The 17,454-nt window shown below is 45.5% G+C and overlaps 1 protein-coding gene across 1 annotated transcript; it reads left to right on the top strand.

Moving 5' to 3' along the window:
- Positions 1-707: 707 nt before the first annotated feature.
- Positions 708-17,244, top strand: LOC143987238 (uncharacterized). Its single transcript, XM_077485835.1, has 4 exons — positions 708-747; positions 1,257-1,424; positions 9,671-9,778; positions 15,724-17,244. The coding sequence occupies exons 1-4, from the start codon at positions 708-710 to the stop codon at positions 15,924-15,926; spliced, it is 519 nt and encodes a 172-aa protein (XP_077341961.1). The 3' UTR covers positions 15,927-17,244.
- Positions 17,245-17,454: the final 210 nt, after the last annotated feature.

Genomic DNA, 17,454 nt, shown 5'->3' with positions numbered 1-17,454 from the left:
GTCATATTTACATGGTTGCATTTTAGTGTGCTGTGGTTCCCAATGTCCAACCTGGTGTTTGGAAAATGCAGCATGTCTGTTTTTTTTTCCTGCTCTTAGTGTGATAACAGTAGGGTTCCCACCTGTCCGGTATTTACCTGGACAGTCTGTGTTTTGAATAATATGTCCAGGTTTCAGACTGTCTGAAGCCCGGGAACATTATTCATATGGGACTGCAACCCCCCCCCCCCCCCCCATCCAATTTAGGTGTGTCTGGGCACATCCTATTCACCCAGTGTGGTGCAGAGTCCCCTTGTTGCCTGGGTTGCACACGCCTATACTCCCCATTAACCAAGTACCACAACCACCCAGTGTATAGGCCCCCTCCCTCCCTTCTCTGTTTTTCCCCTGAGCAAATGAGTACAGGTATACCCCACTTCCCACTTTTAAGTACACAATGGGGTTTATTTACTAAAGCTTGAAAGTGCAAAATCAGACTCACTTCTGCATAGAAACCAATGAGCTTCCAGGTTTTATTACCAAAGTGTAATTGAAGAAGCTGGGGTTAGAAGCTCATTGGTTTCTATGCAGAAGTGAGTCTGATTTTGCATTTTCAAGCTTTAGTAAATAAACCCCATTGTGTACTTAAAAGTGGGGTATGCCTGTACACTAAGGTAAGGGGGACTCAGATGTAAGGGGGAGCTTAGGGAAACCTGATTTAATGGGGAATGGGGAAATCTGGGAATTCTGATGTAAATGGTGGCTTTGGTAAGCAGAAACCCTTACATCAGAGTTTCATTTTATACCACAGTCCATAGTGTTCCCCCGTAAAAAAAAAAAAAAAAAAAAAAAAAAAATGTGCTGTGTGGCGCTAAAGTGTTCGGGTTTGGCTTGAAGAAAAGGTGGCAACCCTATTCCTACCTCCTCCCTGAGCTTAGCCTGACACCTCTTAACTGGGGGGAAGGTTGGAATAATAGTGGTAGGAACAGACTGTCTTGTTTGCTTCACCCATGGATCCCCTGTAGAGTGGTCACCCTGTAATTGTACATTGGGCTCATACTCATGACGCTGGGCGGCTATCATCCCATGCTTGGCAGATTCAAGACACCTATAGACATTTATTTTGGATGTTTTAGGCCAGAACAGGAGACAATCTAATGTCTGTTGGACAACAGAAATGCTATTAAACCTGGAGCTAGGCTAATAATAGCGTATTTTGAAATAATGAATGCAGCCAGTCAGATCTCACACCATTTACTATTGACTTTCTTTGACAGATGGAAACATTGAGAAGCAGCAAAGAAGTTGTGCGACATCACAGCAGTGCAATTCAACCTCACCTGATTCATCACTTGTCCAATATTGCTGCAATTCGGATCTCTGTAATGGCGGAAACATTTCCACCAGTACAGCCAGTACAGCCAGTACACCCAATACAACCAGCAGTAAGTAAAATTTCTGTTTTTCTATGAATGGTAGTTTTTAGGTCAGAAATGTAAAACGAATGCTCCAAATGTCAGGTAAAATGGTCACCCAAAGTTAGTAGTTTGCTTTTCAGGGGGTAGAGCAGGCCATTATCAGTTACCAGCTTGCTGCATTGCTCAGGGACTCTTGCAGTGAGCCCTGGTAAAGGCACATGACAAGTCAAACCACATTCATTTCAGTGGGTGCTATCTTAATCAATGTGGCTCACGTTGCAGCGACAAAAAAAGGTGCCGCAGTAGTTTTCTGCAACTTTGGTGCGACTTGAGTACCATAGACAACAATGTTAAATCACAAAAGTTGCAAGCAAGATGAAAGGAAGTCACATGCAAGTCGTATGACTTTGGGGTCGAAGCAGTGTGAACCATGTTTCTGAAGTCCTAAGTGTTGATGAGTGCATTTCAGAATATTCATGGAAATCCATTAAAGCTGTTAATGGCAGAGCACTGGGAACTTTGGCCTGGGAGGGAATCACAACCAACTAGTCTTTTAGGGGTAGGGACACATTTCTCTGAACTAAGCAATGGGGGTTATTTACTAAAGGAACTTTGCACTGCAGTAAAGTCGCTGTAGATCCAAGGGGGGCATACAAGGACAATAAAAAACAGCATTTTAGCTTGCACATGATTGGATGATAAAATCAGCAGAGTTTCCACTCATTTCAGATCTACCCCTTAGATTTGGAGCGACTGCACTTGTGCATTTTCACCGCAAAGTGGATTTGCCTTTCGTAAATAACCCCCAATGCGCACCATTCAAAATGTTCCATGGTCTTGTATAGTGGAAGGTGGGTGTTTCCATAAGAAATGGGGATTGGTTTATTAAAACTGGAGTGCAAAATCTGGTGCAGCTCTGCATAGCAACCAATCAGCTTCTAACTTCAGCTTCCTCAAAGCTTTGACAAAAAAATAAAAAAAACCTGGAAGCTGATGGCCTCCCTGCCTGTAATATAGAGTGGGTTATTTCCAAATCCATTTATTTACTGGAAGTGTACCAGACAGTGCATTCTATTTCCAAGGTATGTTTGCATGCTCTACATCACCTTTATACTGTGTAATATGAATGCCCACAGTTGGACTAATGCCTTGTACACACGGTCGGAAATTCAGACGGAGAAGGTCCGATCGGATTACATTGTTGGAAAATCCGATCGTGTGTGGGCTCTGACTTTTTCTGTCGGAAATTCCTCAGCGTAGTTCCGTCGTAACGAACGAACGAACGTCATCACGTTCCGAACGATCGGATTTTCCAACAACTTTGTCTGACCGTTTGTATGCAACACCAGTTTAGGACAAAATCTGTCAGAAAAAATCTGACGGATTTTGTTGTCGGAATGTCCAACCGTGTGTACAGGGCATAATACTTAATTCCACTGAGCAAGTGATCTGGTAAGGTATCGAAAAGGACTAATAAATCAATATATAAGTAAGCCCATTAACTGAGCTTAAACGATGGACATTCAATAATTTACTTATTTCAACCCAGCAGTGGAAGGACATCAAAACAAGCCATCCCTGATCTCTCCAACTACTTTAAATGTGAAGTTATCCAATCTCAAAAATCCTTGAAGACCTCATGGTTCTATGGGCTTCAAGTGTTTTTAAATCTTTTTTTTTATTATTATTAAAAATAACAAACACGCCTATACTTACCTGTTCTGTGCAATGGTTTTGCACAGATCAGCTATGATCCTCCTCTTCTAGAGTCCCCCCCCCCCCGCCGGCGCTCCAAGCCCCTCCTCTTCATCAGGTGCTCTCACGGAAAGCTGCTTTCTATGTGGGCACCCATGCAGGCTTGCTCCTGAGTCCCGCTGCTGCGTCCATTGACACAGACAACGGGACTCGGCCCCATCCTGTGCTCCTGTGTTACAGCTTTTGATTGATAGTAGTGGGAGCCAATATTAATGTGTCCAGTGATGGGAGCCACAGCGGCTGGAGCACATCACTGGATCAGATCGGGCTCAGGTAAGAAAAAAGGGGGGGAGCTGCAGTACTGAAGGTTTTTTACCTTAATGCATAGAATACTTTAAGTCAGTTTCTAACAGCTTAAAGTGGTTGTAAACCCTTAAAAACCACTTTGACCTACAGGTAAGCCTAGATTAAGGCTTACCTGTAGGTCCAAGAAATATCTCCTAAACCTACGTGGTTTAGGAGATATTTCCAAAAAGACAGTCACCTCTGTCTACGGCACATGCGCCGTAGACAGCGGCATGCAGGCTCACTGAGTGTGCCGCTGCTAACGGCGATATGCGGCTCCCGTGCGCATGAGCGACGTCATCACTGCTCCGGCGCTGTGAGTGGCTGGAGAAGCAAAACCCGGAAGAAGATGGACACTCCGACTTACAGGGGACAGCGGCGACATCACTGGCACCTGTGTCAGGTAAGTGACACATAATGGGCTACTATGCTTTACCTTTGCAGGGAGACAAAGAGGAAGCATACTTCCTCTTTAAGAGCTTAAGAACACCTGCTGTTAATTAATATTATAGGCCAACAGCATGCTAAGGCTGCTTTCACACTGGGGCGGGAGCAGTGTCGGCGGTAAAGCGCCGCTATTTTTAGCGGCGCTTTACCGTCGTTTTAGCGGCGGTGTGCGGGCGCTAGCGGGGTGGTTTTAACCCCCGCTATCGGCCGAAAAGGGGTTAAACCCGCCCGCAAAGCGCCGCTGCAGCGGTGCTTTGCCGGCGGTATTGCCGCGGTGTCCCATTGATTTCAATGGGTAGGAGCGGTATAGGAGCGGTGAATACACTCCTTCACCGCTGCAAAGATGCGGCTAGCAGGACTTTTTTCACCGTCCTGCCAGCGCATCGCTCCAGTGTGAAAGCCCTCCGGCTTTCACACTGGAGTTAAAGGGGCCGGTTTTTTTCAGGCGTTACACAGGCGCTATTTTTAGCGCTGTAACGCCTGAATACCGCCCCAGTGTGAAAGCAGCCTAAGAACTGCTCTCATAAAAAAAAAAAAAAAAAAAAAAGCTAAGACTTCACTGCCTGTGTAGTGAAGGTTAAAAATGTATTACTCAAAAATGCTTAGAGATACAAAGATAAAGCAATATTTTTGCTTGTTTATGAAACTTGTTTTATTTTATAAAGATGTTTATAATGCAATAGCTAAATCTGTGTCTGTAGTGCATGTTCAAACCTTTAAAGCAGGAGTAAACCCGCTGACATTTTTTATTTTTTTGACCTGCAAGGGAAAAGGCATAATGAGCTAGTATGCACCACATACTAGCTCATTATGAAATACTTACTGTACCTTAGAACGAGCCCCTGACATCTCGCCCGATCCACATCGAGGGAGCTGACATGTTCCCTCGGCGTGTCTTACGGGTATCGCGACTCCGGCGCTGTGAGTGGCCGGAGCCGCGATATCGTCATGCGTGGGAAATTTCTTTCTGGCAAAGTCCGGCATCTGCCAGGCTTTCTGCCGAAATCCCCTGTGCGCATGCGCCGCTGCAGTCAGCGGCTCATTGCGAGGGGATATATTTTTTACCTACAGGTAAGCCTCATTATAGGCTTACCTGTAGGTAAAAGTAAAAAAAAAAACACTATACAACCGCTTTAAGAGGAGTTCTACCTGGGGGAAAAAAAAAAAGACAAGTCAGCAGCTACAAATACTGTAGCTGCTAACTTTTAATATATGGACACTTACCTGTCCAGGGATCCTGCAATGTTGGCACCCCAGCCGATTTTCAGATCGACTGTCGGATGCTGCCGCTGCCATCTCCACTAAGGGAAACCCGCAGTGAAGCCTTTCGGCTTTACAGCTGGTTCCCTGCTGCGCATGTGCGAAGTGCGCTGCTCTTTCTATCTGGCGTGGAGGAGGGGGGATGAAACTTCAGAGGGATGGCCCACAACGCCATCTCCAAGAAGTGGGGAAGGGTACCTGTCAAAAACAGGTACCCATTCCCTCCTCCCCCTGAAAGGTGCCAAATGTGCCACCGGGGGGGATGGGGGAGGAAGCACTTTTGGGTGGAACTCCACTTTAATACCATAAATAATGATATTAGATTTTTACTCCTGGTGTATCCCAGCTAAAACTAAATTGCCATTTTAGTTGAAAGACTAAAATACGACTAAAACTAAAATGGCATTTTAGTCAAAAGACTATAACTAAATTTAACTGTGACATCAAAATTAACACTGATGTTCAGAATATGTAAATACTTTAGTGTGCATAAACTTGGCACAGGTTCACTTTAACAATATTCTGTAGACTGAGGCCGCGTACACACGGGCGGACTGTTCGCCCAACCTTGTCCGCTGAACAGTGTTTGGGCGGACAGTCCGCTCGTGTGTGGGCTTTCAGCGGACAGTTTCAGCGGACAGTTGGACGGACAAAGTCTTTCGGAAATTCCGAAAAACTGTCCGCTGAAACTGTGTTTGAGCGAACAGTCCGCCCGTGTGTGGGCCTGTCCGCTGTACTTTCGAAATGAGCGGACTGTTCCCGCTCGGAAAGTCCGCCCATTTCGAGCGCGTGTACAGGTAGGCGGGGCCCGCGAAGGAAACGTCGCGGGCTCCGCCGCCTGGAATGGGCTTAAAGGGGAACCCCAACGCCGAAAAAAATCGGCGTGGGGGTTCCCCCCAAGTCCACACCAGACCCTTGTCCGAGCACGCTACCCGGCCGGCCAGGAAAGGGGGGCGAGCGAGCGCGCCCCCCCTCCTGAGCCGTACCAGGCCGCGTGCCCTCAACATGGGGGGTGCCTTGGGGAAGGGGGGGCCGCGCGGGCCCCCCACCCCAAAGCACCTTGTCCCCATGTTGATGAGGACAAGGGCCTCTTCCCGACAACCCTGGCCGTTGGTTGTCGGGGTCTGCGGGCGGGGGGCTTATCGGAATCCGGGAGCCCCCTTTAAGAAGGGGGCCCCCGGATACCGGCCCCCCACCCTATGTGAATGAGTATGGGGTACAATGTACCCCTACCCATTCACCTGTGAAATAAAGTACAAAAAAAAACACAACACATGGAAAAAGTATTTTATTGCACAGCTCCGGGGGTCTTCCGTCTTCGGGGGTCTTCTCGCCGGACTCCTCCGCTATGTGTGTGTAGCTCTTTTGCTAGCGGAGGAGTCCGGCTTTCTTCCTCCCCGCCGCCGGCCTCTTCTCCCGACTTCGGGGGTCTTGTCCCCCTCTTCGGTTCTTCTGCCGGGCCACCGCGCCTGGTCCGGTGGCCCGGTCTTCTGTCGCCGTCTTCCGTTCTTCTGTCGCCGCCTTCGGTTCTTCTGCCGGGCCACCGCGCCTTCTTGTAGCTCTTTTACAGGCGGTGGCCCGGTCTTCTGTCGCCGCTGTCGTCGCCGCCGCCGCCGCCGCAGCCGCCGCCGCCTTCCGTTCTTGTTCTTCTTCTTGTTCTTCTTCTTCTTCTCCTGGAGATGTTGACTCGACGAGCTCTCCGGCCGGAATGCCAGGGACACGCTCCGCTGCCACTTATATAGTGACAATGGGGCGGTGTCACATGGTATATGTCACATGGGTTGGTCACATGGGTTGATGTCACATGGGGACTATGACATCGTAAGGGGGAGGGGTCACCATGTGACCAACCCATGTGACATATACCATGTGACACCGCCCCATTGTCACTATATAAGTGACCGCACAGCGCGGCTCTGGCATTCCGGCCGGAGAGATCGTCGAGTCAACATCTCCAGGAGAAGAAGAAGAAGAACAAGAAGAAGAACAAGAACGGAAGGCGGCGGTGGCGGCGGCGACAGCGGCGACAGAAGACCGGGCCACCGCCTGTAAAAGAGCTACAAGAAGGCGCGGTGGCCCGGCAGAAGAACCGAAGGCGGCGACAGAAGAACGGAAGACGGCGACAGAAGACCGGGCCACCGGACCAGGCGCGGTGGCACGGCAGAAGAACCGAAGAGGGGGACAAGACCCCCGAAGTCGGGAGAAGAGGCCGGCGGCGGGGAGGAAGAAAGCCGGACTCCTCCGCTAGCAAAAGAGCTACACACACATAGCGGAGGAGTCCGGCGAGAAGACCCCCGAAGACGGAAGACCCCCGGAGCTGTGCAATAAAATACTTTTTCCATGTGTTGTGTTTTTTTTTGTACTTTATTTCACAGGTGAATGGGTAGGGGTACATTGTACCCCATACTCATTCACATAGGGTGGGGGGCCGGTATCCGGGGGCCCCCTTCTTAAAGGGGGCTCCCGGATTCCGATAAGCCCCCCGCCCGCAGACCCCGACAACCAACGGCCAGGGTTGTCGGGAAGAGGCCCTTGTCCTCATCAACATGGGGACAAGGTGCTTTGGGGTGGGGGGCCCGCGCGGCCCCCCCTTCCCCAAGGCACCCCCCATGTTGAGGGCACGCGGCCTGGTACGGCTCAGGAGGGGGGGCGCGCTCGCTCGCCCCCCTTTCCTGGCCGGCCGGGTAGCGTGCTCGGACAAGGGTCTGGTGTGGACTTGGGGGGAACCCCCACGCCGATTTTTTTCGGCGTTGGGGTTCCCCTTTAAGCCCATTCCAGGCGGCGGAGCCCGCGACGTTTCCTTCGCGGGCCCCGCCTACCTGTACACGCGCTCGAAATGGGCGGACTTGCCTCCGCCTTACGTGGGCGAGTCCGTTCATTTCAAAAGTTGAGCGGACTGTTTGGCAAACAGTTCGTTGAAACAGTCCGCTCGTGTGTGGGCAAGTCCGCTCATGCAAATTTTGAGCGGACTGTTTGCCCAAACTGTTTGACGAACAAGGTTGGGCAAACAGTCCGCGCGTGTGTACGCGGCCTGACAGCGCAGGAAGAAAGTAATCAGTTACTTCTCGCATGCTACCAGACGCGACTACAATAAAGAGACAGTCCAGGACACTTCCAGGACTGTTGATCTCCTGGTCCCTCACTTTTCCATGTGATTTCCCCTGCCGACCCCTATGCCATTACTGTGCTACATAGTGATGCAGGGGTAGGTGGCAAGAACCGCAGAGCGCTGTGGGAGACTAGGAGATCAGCACTCCAGGAAGTGTGGGTTTTTCAAGAGACTTCAGGGAACCAGATCTTTTCAGTGGAGCAGCATTCAGCAGCATGGGCATTGCACACAAAGCTTTAATTCTTTGAGTTTTGCAACTGATGCTTTAAAGCAGAAATACAGAATATTACGTCAAGACACATCTTAGTTTTTACTGCAACAGATGCCCCCTTTGGAAGATTTCCATTCACTTCCTGTTTATATGACAACTGTAAAATACACAGTAAACTCAGTGGCCGCCTACTAATTAGGGGCGCAGGGACGCTGCCCCCCCAATCCATGAACCCGGCCCCTATTCTCTATGCGGGGCGTTGAAACGCATGGATTTTAATGTGGGTATTTAAAAAAATAAATAAAATTAAGCACATGATTAAAGCCAGAGGCTCTAATTGGCTTAAAAAAAAAAGGTGGGCTCGGGGCGCAGAGCACTGTGCCCCAAGCCATTCCACTTATGACATTAGCAAATTAATATTCACTAATGTCTTCCTGCTTCTCCTCCCGGCCAATAAGGAAGCGGGTCCTGAGACCCGATTGGCCAGAGGGTCTTAGGACTCCCGGGCCAATTGGGTCTCAGGACCCACTTCCTGTTGCGCCGGGAGGAGAAACAATGGCCCTGGATCTTCCCTCCACAAGCTGCGGGCCATGTGCAGCGAGGAGCAGCAGGTGGAGGTGCAGCAACAGCCACTCCCAGGACTCCTACCCCAGATTCAGCAGTGCAACACCACCACCTCGTCATCGTCCTCCTCCCCGCGCCTCTACCGCAGCATAAGGTAAGGCCATGGATCTCCACCTTCCCGATCATTCAGTCGATCGTCGAGGGGTAGTGCGAGTGGATCACTACCTTCCTGATCGATCAAGTGACAAGGGGAGTAAACTACAATTAATTACTACTAAAGGGCCTGTATACATTTTGTGGTAGGTAGCCATACACCCTGGTGCAATGTGCCTAGTGTGTTGGAGGAGAAGTACAATGGTTTTGGCTATATATATACAGTTATGGCTGTGTATTTGACCCCATAAGGTTGTTTATGCTGTTCAAAGGATCCCCTTACTAGCTCAGTTAGTAGTGTAGATTAGTGAGCTGTAGCTAACTTCCAGATCTGAAACTGTGAGGAATATTAGTTTAGGTGAGTCGATCTACTCATCATTGGTCCCAGGCTCCCAGTTCTGCTCACTGCCATTACGATGAAATCTCACTCTTGCAGCTTGATATTCATTATTAGACTATATTTACCTGCTGTTGATTATGTTCTTCCAGGTTATCCTCTGCAATGTCAGTCCTGTGACTTCTATGAATGCCTAATGAATATAAATAGAGTTACCTGTAACCGTGGTGAGCTCTGTGTGACCAAACATGCACAAATTGGTGAGTGTATATTTTATGAATTATTATTCATATGGAATAATCATCTATGTATCTGTCTGTCTATCATTTATCAGTTTATCTGTCATTCATATACTTTTTTATCAATTAACTATTTATCAGTCTATCATTTATATACAGTACCTATCCGTAAAGGAACAATTTACCAGTCTATATGTTTATGTAACTATAATTTTGCTCTTTGGTCAAGCTTGCTCAAGAAAGCTAGAATGTATTAATAAAACTAGAGGTTTATTTTATATGCAGGCTTACAGTCAGTTTCATGTTCCTTGAACCTTAAAGAGTCATTTGACTCCTCTCAATTACCACTTTTCCCTTGCAGCTCTTGCTAAATATAGCCACACGTGTCTAGAGGTGACCAGAAGAGAGAAACCCAATAAGGAAATATAATTTGTAAATGTTGAGGCTGCCCCTCTATACCTGTCCTAGGCACTGTCCCATGAGAGCTCTTACTATATCACTAACGACCATCGCCTACCCCTGAGACACGCAGAGACATGTTAGTGCACCCAGCTCTGTTTGTAGAAAGTCCTTTCATCAGCTAGGCCTAGGGTATACATCCAATGCCAGCCCTATATAAGCAGCATAAAGCCCAGAAGTATCAAACTGTTTATCTCTTGATAGACTTTTATCCTTGTATTTTTATGATGTGTGACAGATTTGTTTAAATCAAACAGGGTTTTATTGAAAAAAACAAAACAAAAAAACACAACATGAATATATGCAGTACCGTACAACCAATCATTTTACAAATTGGTCTTCCATCATCAAGCCATTGATACATAGCAGAACTTGCAGATTGCATCACATAATGACGTACTCCATAAAATAAGGCCGAGTGGGCAACACATATCAGGGAATAAAAACATCAGGCACCACTAAAAATTAGGCCCCCTTTCCATCCCCTTTCCTCCTTCCGCTCTTTATAATAGCAGACGGTCCAAGATCAGATCAACTGGCGCTAACCCAAGGACATTCAACCAGGTTGCCCAAATTTTATCAAATTTCCTCATACTCCCTCTATGCTGGTAGATATATTTCTCTAATCTGATAGTATCCACCATTTGGTTTGACCATTCCCGCATTGTAGGGGGTTCCTCCGCCTTTCAGTGCCACAAAATAAGCTTCCTGGCCTGGAATAGAGCCCTGGATATCGCTATCCTGGCAGGCTCCAACTCTGGGACATTGTCTATAATACCCAGCAGGCACAATTTAGGGTGTGCCTTCAGCTGAATCTGAAATACACGATTGATTGTATCCAGCACATCCTTCAAATAAATATGCAACTTAGCAGACCTCCACAGCAGGTGGATCAGCTCCCCGTGATCTCTCTTGCATATAGTATAGAAAGGGTCCTTCCTCCCCCCCATTCTCACTAGCCTAGCTGGCATGTAGTGTATACGCAGAAGAATATACAAATGAGATAATCTTTGGGCCACGTTTAGGGAATTGCTGCAAGCACCTCCTCCCATTGGTCTTCCTCGAAGGGGCCTATGTCTCTCTTCCACTTGGATATGATCCCTGTAGTGTTGTCAGGAGGGAACTTGGCGAGGAGCATGGAATAGCTGTCTGATATGAACCCTTTAAATGTGATTACTTCCTTCATGTAATTAAAGATGGGTGTGGGATTCTGAATCCATACATCACCATTTGATTGAGCCCTCACCGCGTGTTGAAGCTGGAAATAGTAAAACTGCATGGAGGCAGGCAGATTAAATTACGCCTGTAGCGCAGGAAAGGAACATAATTTACCATCTTTAAATATTTGTGTCATGTGTATAATACCATATTTCTGCCATCTCGTGCCATATTGTAATTTTTCCAGCTCCAAGTAGTGCCTGTTTCTCCAAATAGGGCTGTACCTAGTGAAACCCTCCACCTGCTGTATCGCTCTAACTTTATTCCATACTTTCTGCATCAAATTGTAAGTAGGAAATCGCTTATTTGATTTGGCAAACCTAAGCGTCTCCAGGCCCCCCACCACCTCACCCCTTATTGCTACCTGTAGAAGGTGTGCAACCGGGTACACCAAGTTAAGCACTGGAGTCTCCGGAGGGCCCACCACTCTCACTATGTGTTGGAGTTGGGAGGCCTAATAATACAACCACAAGCTCTCCTGCCTCCTTTGGGTTCTTTTTTTACCCTTGCTGTAGAGTTTAGCCAGATAAGTGATCTAAAAATAGAGTTAATAATTCTAAACTGTTTTAGGGGAACTACCATTGGGGAGTTGAGAAGTATGTATAAAAGCTGTGGCATTAAAGAGGAAGTAAACCCTGATGGGTTTACTTCCTCTTTGATTCCCTGCAAAGGTAAAGCATAATGGACTACTATGCATCGCATAGTAGTCCATTATGTGTCACTTACCTGACACAGGAGCCAGCGAAGTCACCGCTGTCCCCTGTAGTCCAGAGCCTTCATCTTCTTGGTGGGTCTCGCTGCTCCGGGGCTGTCTTTCGTCTGAGCCGCCATGACGTCGCTCCCGCGCATGCGCACGGGAGCCGCCACTGGCGGCATATCGCCGCTACCTGTGGCGCGCTCAGTGCGCCTGCACACCGGTGTCTACGGCGCATGCGCCGTTGACAGCGGTGCCTGTCTTTCGGCAAATATCTCCTAAACCGTGTAGATTTAGGAGATATTTCTTGTACCTACAGGTAAGCCTTAATCTAGGCTTACCTGCAGGTTAAAGTGGTTTGTAAGGGTTTACAACCACTTTAAGATCATTTTGATCAGATTTGTTCTACCCACGGGGGACATGTGTCACACATTTTACTGTGATACTATTTTAAAATATAATTTCTATCATTGAAAAAGCTTCTTTCTGCCCTCACACCGCAGTGGTATATACTGGCAGAGCTTATTAATAGAGTTGGGCCAAACATCCCCTGGTTCGCACCAGAACTCTCGAACATTGTAAAAGTTAGGACCGGAACCCTGGACCCCATTAATGTCTATGGGACCTGAACTACAATAATCAAAAGCCCCAATTTTTAAGTTATTGGCCATAAAATGGGCCCAGGTACTGCCATGGGGGACATGTATCAATGAACATTTTTTTTTTTTTTTTTAAAAAGATTGTTTTTACAGATGCAGTGATTTTAATGATGTTTAAAGTGAAACAATGAATAATAAATAATATGCTCCTAGTGATCAGGAACAGCAATCTCTGTGTTGTCTCAGTGAGCCCATCCCCAACACAGTTAGAACACACTCAGGGAACACAGTTAACCCTTTGATCGCACCCTAGTGTTAACCCCTTTCTTGCCAGTGTCATTTATGCATTGATCAGTGCATTTTTTTTAGCACTGATCATTGTAATAATGTCACTGGTCCTCAAAAAGTGTCACTTAGGGTCAGATTTGTCTGCTGCAATGGCGCAGTCCCACTAAAAATCGCATATCACCGCCATTACCAGTAAAAATATTTAAAAAAATTAAAATAAAAGTCCATAAATCTATCCCCTATTTTGTAGATGCTATAACTTTTGCACAAATCAATCAATATATTATTGCGATTTTTTTTTTTTTTTACCAAAAATATGTAGCAGAATACATATTGGCCTAAACTGATGAATACATTTTTTTAAATATTTTTCTTGGATATGTATTATAGCAGAAAGTAAAACATGTTGTGTTTTTTTTCAAAATTGTCACTTTTTGTTTATAGTGCAAAAAACCCCCCAAAAAAACACAGAGTTGATCAAATGCCACCAAAAGAAAGCTCTATTTGTGGGAAACAAGGAACATCAATTTTGTTTGGGTACAACGTTGTACGACCACGCAATTGTCAATTAAAGTGACGCAGTACTGTATCGCAAAAAATGGCCTGGTCATTAAGGGGGTAAATCCTTGCGGGGCTGAAGTGATTAAATATAGTGCCTGGGGGGTCCCCTTGGTCTGCTTGTAAAGTGGAGCATCTGTACCATGTATAGAACCTGCTGCAGAAAAACTGACATTTATAAAATAAAAATAAAAGACATTTCAATTTTTTATCGTGTCTGCGACATTATGGCAGACACATCGGACACCTTTGACATTATTTTGGGACCATTGTCATTCATACAGTGATCAGTGCTATAAAAATGCACTGATTACTGTGTAAGGCTGAATTCACACTTATGCAGTTTTAGTGCTTTTTGCATTTTTCAGATTTGCACTACAGAATAGGAAACCATGTTAAATGGACTGTAGTGCAAATCTGCAAAAAACACTAAAACTGCATAGGTGTGAATTCAGCCTAAATGACAACTGGCGATGAAGGGGTTAATCACTAGGGGTGATGAATGGGTTAAGTGTGTCCTAGGGAGTGATTCTAACTGTGGGGGGATGGGCTTCACCACACATGACAGCAATCACTGCTCTTGATGACAGAGAGCAGTGATCTCTGTCATGACACTAGGCAGAATGGGGAAATGCTTTGTTTACAAAGTCATCTCCCCGTTCCACCTCTCCATGACACGATCGCGGGCACCTGGAAGACATCGCTGAGCGCCCCTCAAATTTGGGTGTTCGCTGAACAGGCGATATTCAGGCCGAACTGTTTGCCCAACTATTGCAGAGGAAGAGAGGGCTTATTCTCTGACCTGTAGGACTGCAAACAGTCATGCTTAGACAAAAGACATCTGCTTTAACAGGAATGTAGAGATACAACGATGAAAATGAAGGTTGTTAGTACAATATTTACCAGACTAAATATTGATTTTAGTGATCTCAGCTGGATTTAAATTGGAACTAAACTGAAAATACTCACCTCCACCTTCCAGTAATGGAGCAGTTACATCCTTCACTAGCCGCTGTCATCTTCTCCTCAGCTACTTCTTGGTGTCGGGTTTTCAGCCTCTTGATTGTCGGGTGGTGGGGTAACATCATCCTGCGCATGCATACAGGAGGCAGTCATTCCGGCACAGTTGTTGTGCACTGAAAATACAAGCACTATTGTACATTCAATAAAAGACTGCAAGTAATGGCCCGTACACACGATACGAAAATCGGAAGTAACATTTTTCCAGACGAGCTGTCTGACGATTTTTGGATCGTTAGTACGGTGCTTTTCCTACAGCCGATTCCGATTTTTTCTCCGACTAAAGCTGGGTGTGCAGACTAAATTTGTCATTGTACCTGAACTCAACGTCCGATTTTTGTTTAATCAGTACGGTTTTCAGCCAAAAAACTAAAAAATCCCAAGAGCAAGATTACGCATGCTCAGAAACAGAAAAAATCCATACAAAACTATTCAACACATGACGCCACTTCTGACGTTGTATTCTGTCGTACGAGAATATTCGTATGGTGAGTGACCTCTTCACTTTCGACATGAGACTAGCATGCAACAAAAAACAAACAAACGGTTGTCCAAAAATCTGATCGTGCGTATGAGGCTTTAGTGTGTGTTAATGCAGAGGAGACATAGCATGTCTCTTTTGCAACAAAAAGCTGCCTGTTTGCAATTTTTTTTTTTTTTACAGATTCGTTTTTTTTTTCTGCTTTATGATCCTTTGTTTGTTATATCTGAGTGTTTTGCTGGCCATACACTATACAAAAAATCGGGCGAACCCAATTTCGAAAAACAAATGTTCGCAAACGATGGTGCCATCATGTAATGACCGATAAATCGTTCAGTCGACATAAATACATTTTATATTCTTTTTTTACATATACCTAGTGCAGACAGGTTGGATGGGAAATACATTAACCTTTCAATTTATCGTTCATTTGGCAGAAAATTTCCAAACTTGCTCTTCGTTTTTTCAGCTTAAAAAAAGTCCAAACGATTATCGATTTTGTGCCCATTAACTGGCCGAAAAAACGAAACAAACGGTCTAATGACAGAATTTCGGCCGAATTTTCGTATAGTGTATGGCCAGCATTATACTCCATTTTTAGCAGCCACCCTTGCTCCTCTATAATCCTCTGCTGTTTCTCTCTTCACAGCTGGGGCATCCATCATGAAACTTGGTTGTGCAAATGCCAAAATCTGCTCAACGACCACCACAGAAAGGTTTATATTGACCCAGGTATCTGTCAGCAACATGTGCTGCAATCAAGACAACTGCAATTTTGCTGTCAACGTGAAACTTTCTTCCATCGCTGCCATCGGAGCTGTGTTACTTCTATGGATCACCAAGCTGTGCTGAGCAGAAATAGATGACATCTGCCATTTACCTGCAATTAGACACGGTGGAAGTCTAAAGAAAACCAATTACTGATCATTGACAAATCATTGAGCTTATACAAGAATTTACACAATCTTAAATTAGAACTGTTTAGGCTATTAATACAAGATATATATTTACCTGCCTACTTAAAAGATAAGTTCACCTTTAGAACATGTTATATGTTGCGCCCATAATTAGCGTGTAAAGTGTAATATGTTCTAGCATTTCAACCCCTACTCCCTGAGATTTCCCCTCGGTGGCAGTGGGCGGGGGTTCTTCAAACTGCTCCTCCCACCCTGCCACGTCATTCATTGAAAGGGATCTGAAATGTGTAAACTATAAGTCCTGTCTGCCACTGCAGCAGACGGACTTGTATTTCTCAATAAATGAAGAGGGTGCTGATTAGCACCATTGTAGTCCACTGACACTCCCTTCAGCTTTTGAACTGAAAGCCTGTATAGAGATACAGTCTGAAAACTGAAGGATGTGTCTGCAAGGAGCCTGACATTGCACCGATGATCCACTGATCACTAGTGCAATGCTTTGCAGGCTCCTGTGTGAAAAATAATAAATGCACATTTTCCCTGCAAAATATGAGCATTTGTTATTTTTTCACTACAGATGAACTTAACCTTTAACTTTGAATCTCATATCTCAGCTATACGTTCAAGGGTATAAGGTTTTTTGAAGTTACATAATTAGTCAGGTTGAAAAAAGACACAAGTGCATCTGGTTCAACCATAAAAAATAAATAAAAATAAAATAAAAAATATCATACAATCCTATACCCAGTGTTGATCCAGAGGGAAGTCTGATGCTTGTTGTCCTGTCAACTACCTGCAGTAATATTCCAGCTTCTGAGTGTGCATAACTATATCAAACAGCAGAGCATCATAGTTGTATACATTTCCTTAAGCTTCTGCTTATTTATAGGGTATCACTGTAGTTGCTTTTTTGTTGACTACATGGCTTTGTTAATTCTGGCCATACACTATACGAAAAAAATCAGCCAAACCCATTTTCTAAAAACGGACATTCGGCCGTGAGAGCAAACAATAGTGCCATCATGTAATGACTGATAAATCGTATAGTGGACATAAATTAATCAATTTTTTGTTTGTTTTTTTATGTATACCTAGTGCAGACAGTTCAGATTGGAAACGCATTAACTTTTCAATTTATCGTTCGTTCGGCAGAAATTTTTCAACTTGTCCTTTGTTTTTTTCGGCTCAGAAACTTTATAAAAGAATTATATGATTAATATTATTTTTCTTGTTATTCTCAAATGATATTTACCTTTTCCTCCAAATCGTTACGCTTAAACCAGAGACTTTTATTCTGATGTAGGGAAAAAGGCAAAGACTTTCTCCCTAAGGGTAATCCTGGGCCTGCTGCTGTGATGTCTGCGATTCTCAAAATCTCTGCGGGGATCCCCTTTCATTCTCACCCCCCCCCCCCATTTTCAGTGGGTGGGAGAAGTGGGTAGGAACATCACGGCAGCAGGCCC

The sequence above is a fragment of the Lithobates pipiens genome, unplaced genomic scaffold, assembly GCF_037356315.1.
Source record: "Lithobates pipiens isolate NorthernLeopardFrog02 unplaced genomic scaffold, aLitPip1_a1.2 Scaffold_1, whole genome shotgun sequence".
Classification (NCBI taxonomy): Eukaryota; Metazoa; Chordata; class Amphibia; order Anura; family Ranidae; genus Lithobates; species Lithobates pipiens.
The sequence above is the reverse complement of the archived record's forward strand: the minus strand, read 5'-3'. Positions and strand labels throughout refer to the sequence as shown.

What these genes read in the sequence shown, in the direction of transcription:
- LOC143987238 (XM_077485835.1), top strand. Translation starts at nt 708, where the DNA reads ATGGGGAAATCTGGGAATTCTGATGTAAATGGTGGCTTTG. An exon ending in TACACCCAATACAACCAGCA is followed by an intron (nt 1,425 to 9,670) that starts GTAAGTAAAATT and finishes ATGTTCTTCCAG; the next exon opens with GTTATCCTCTGCAATGTCAG. An exon ending in GACCAAACATGCACAAATTG is followed by an intron (nt 9,779 to 15,723) that starts GTGAGTGTATAT and finishes CTCTCTTCACAG; the next exon opens with CTGGGGCATCCATCATGAAA.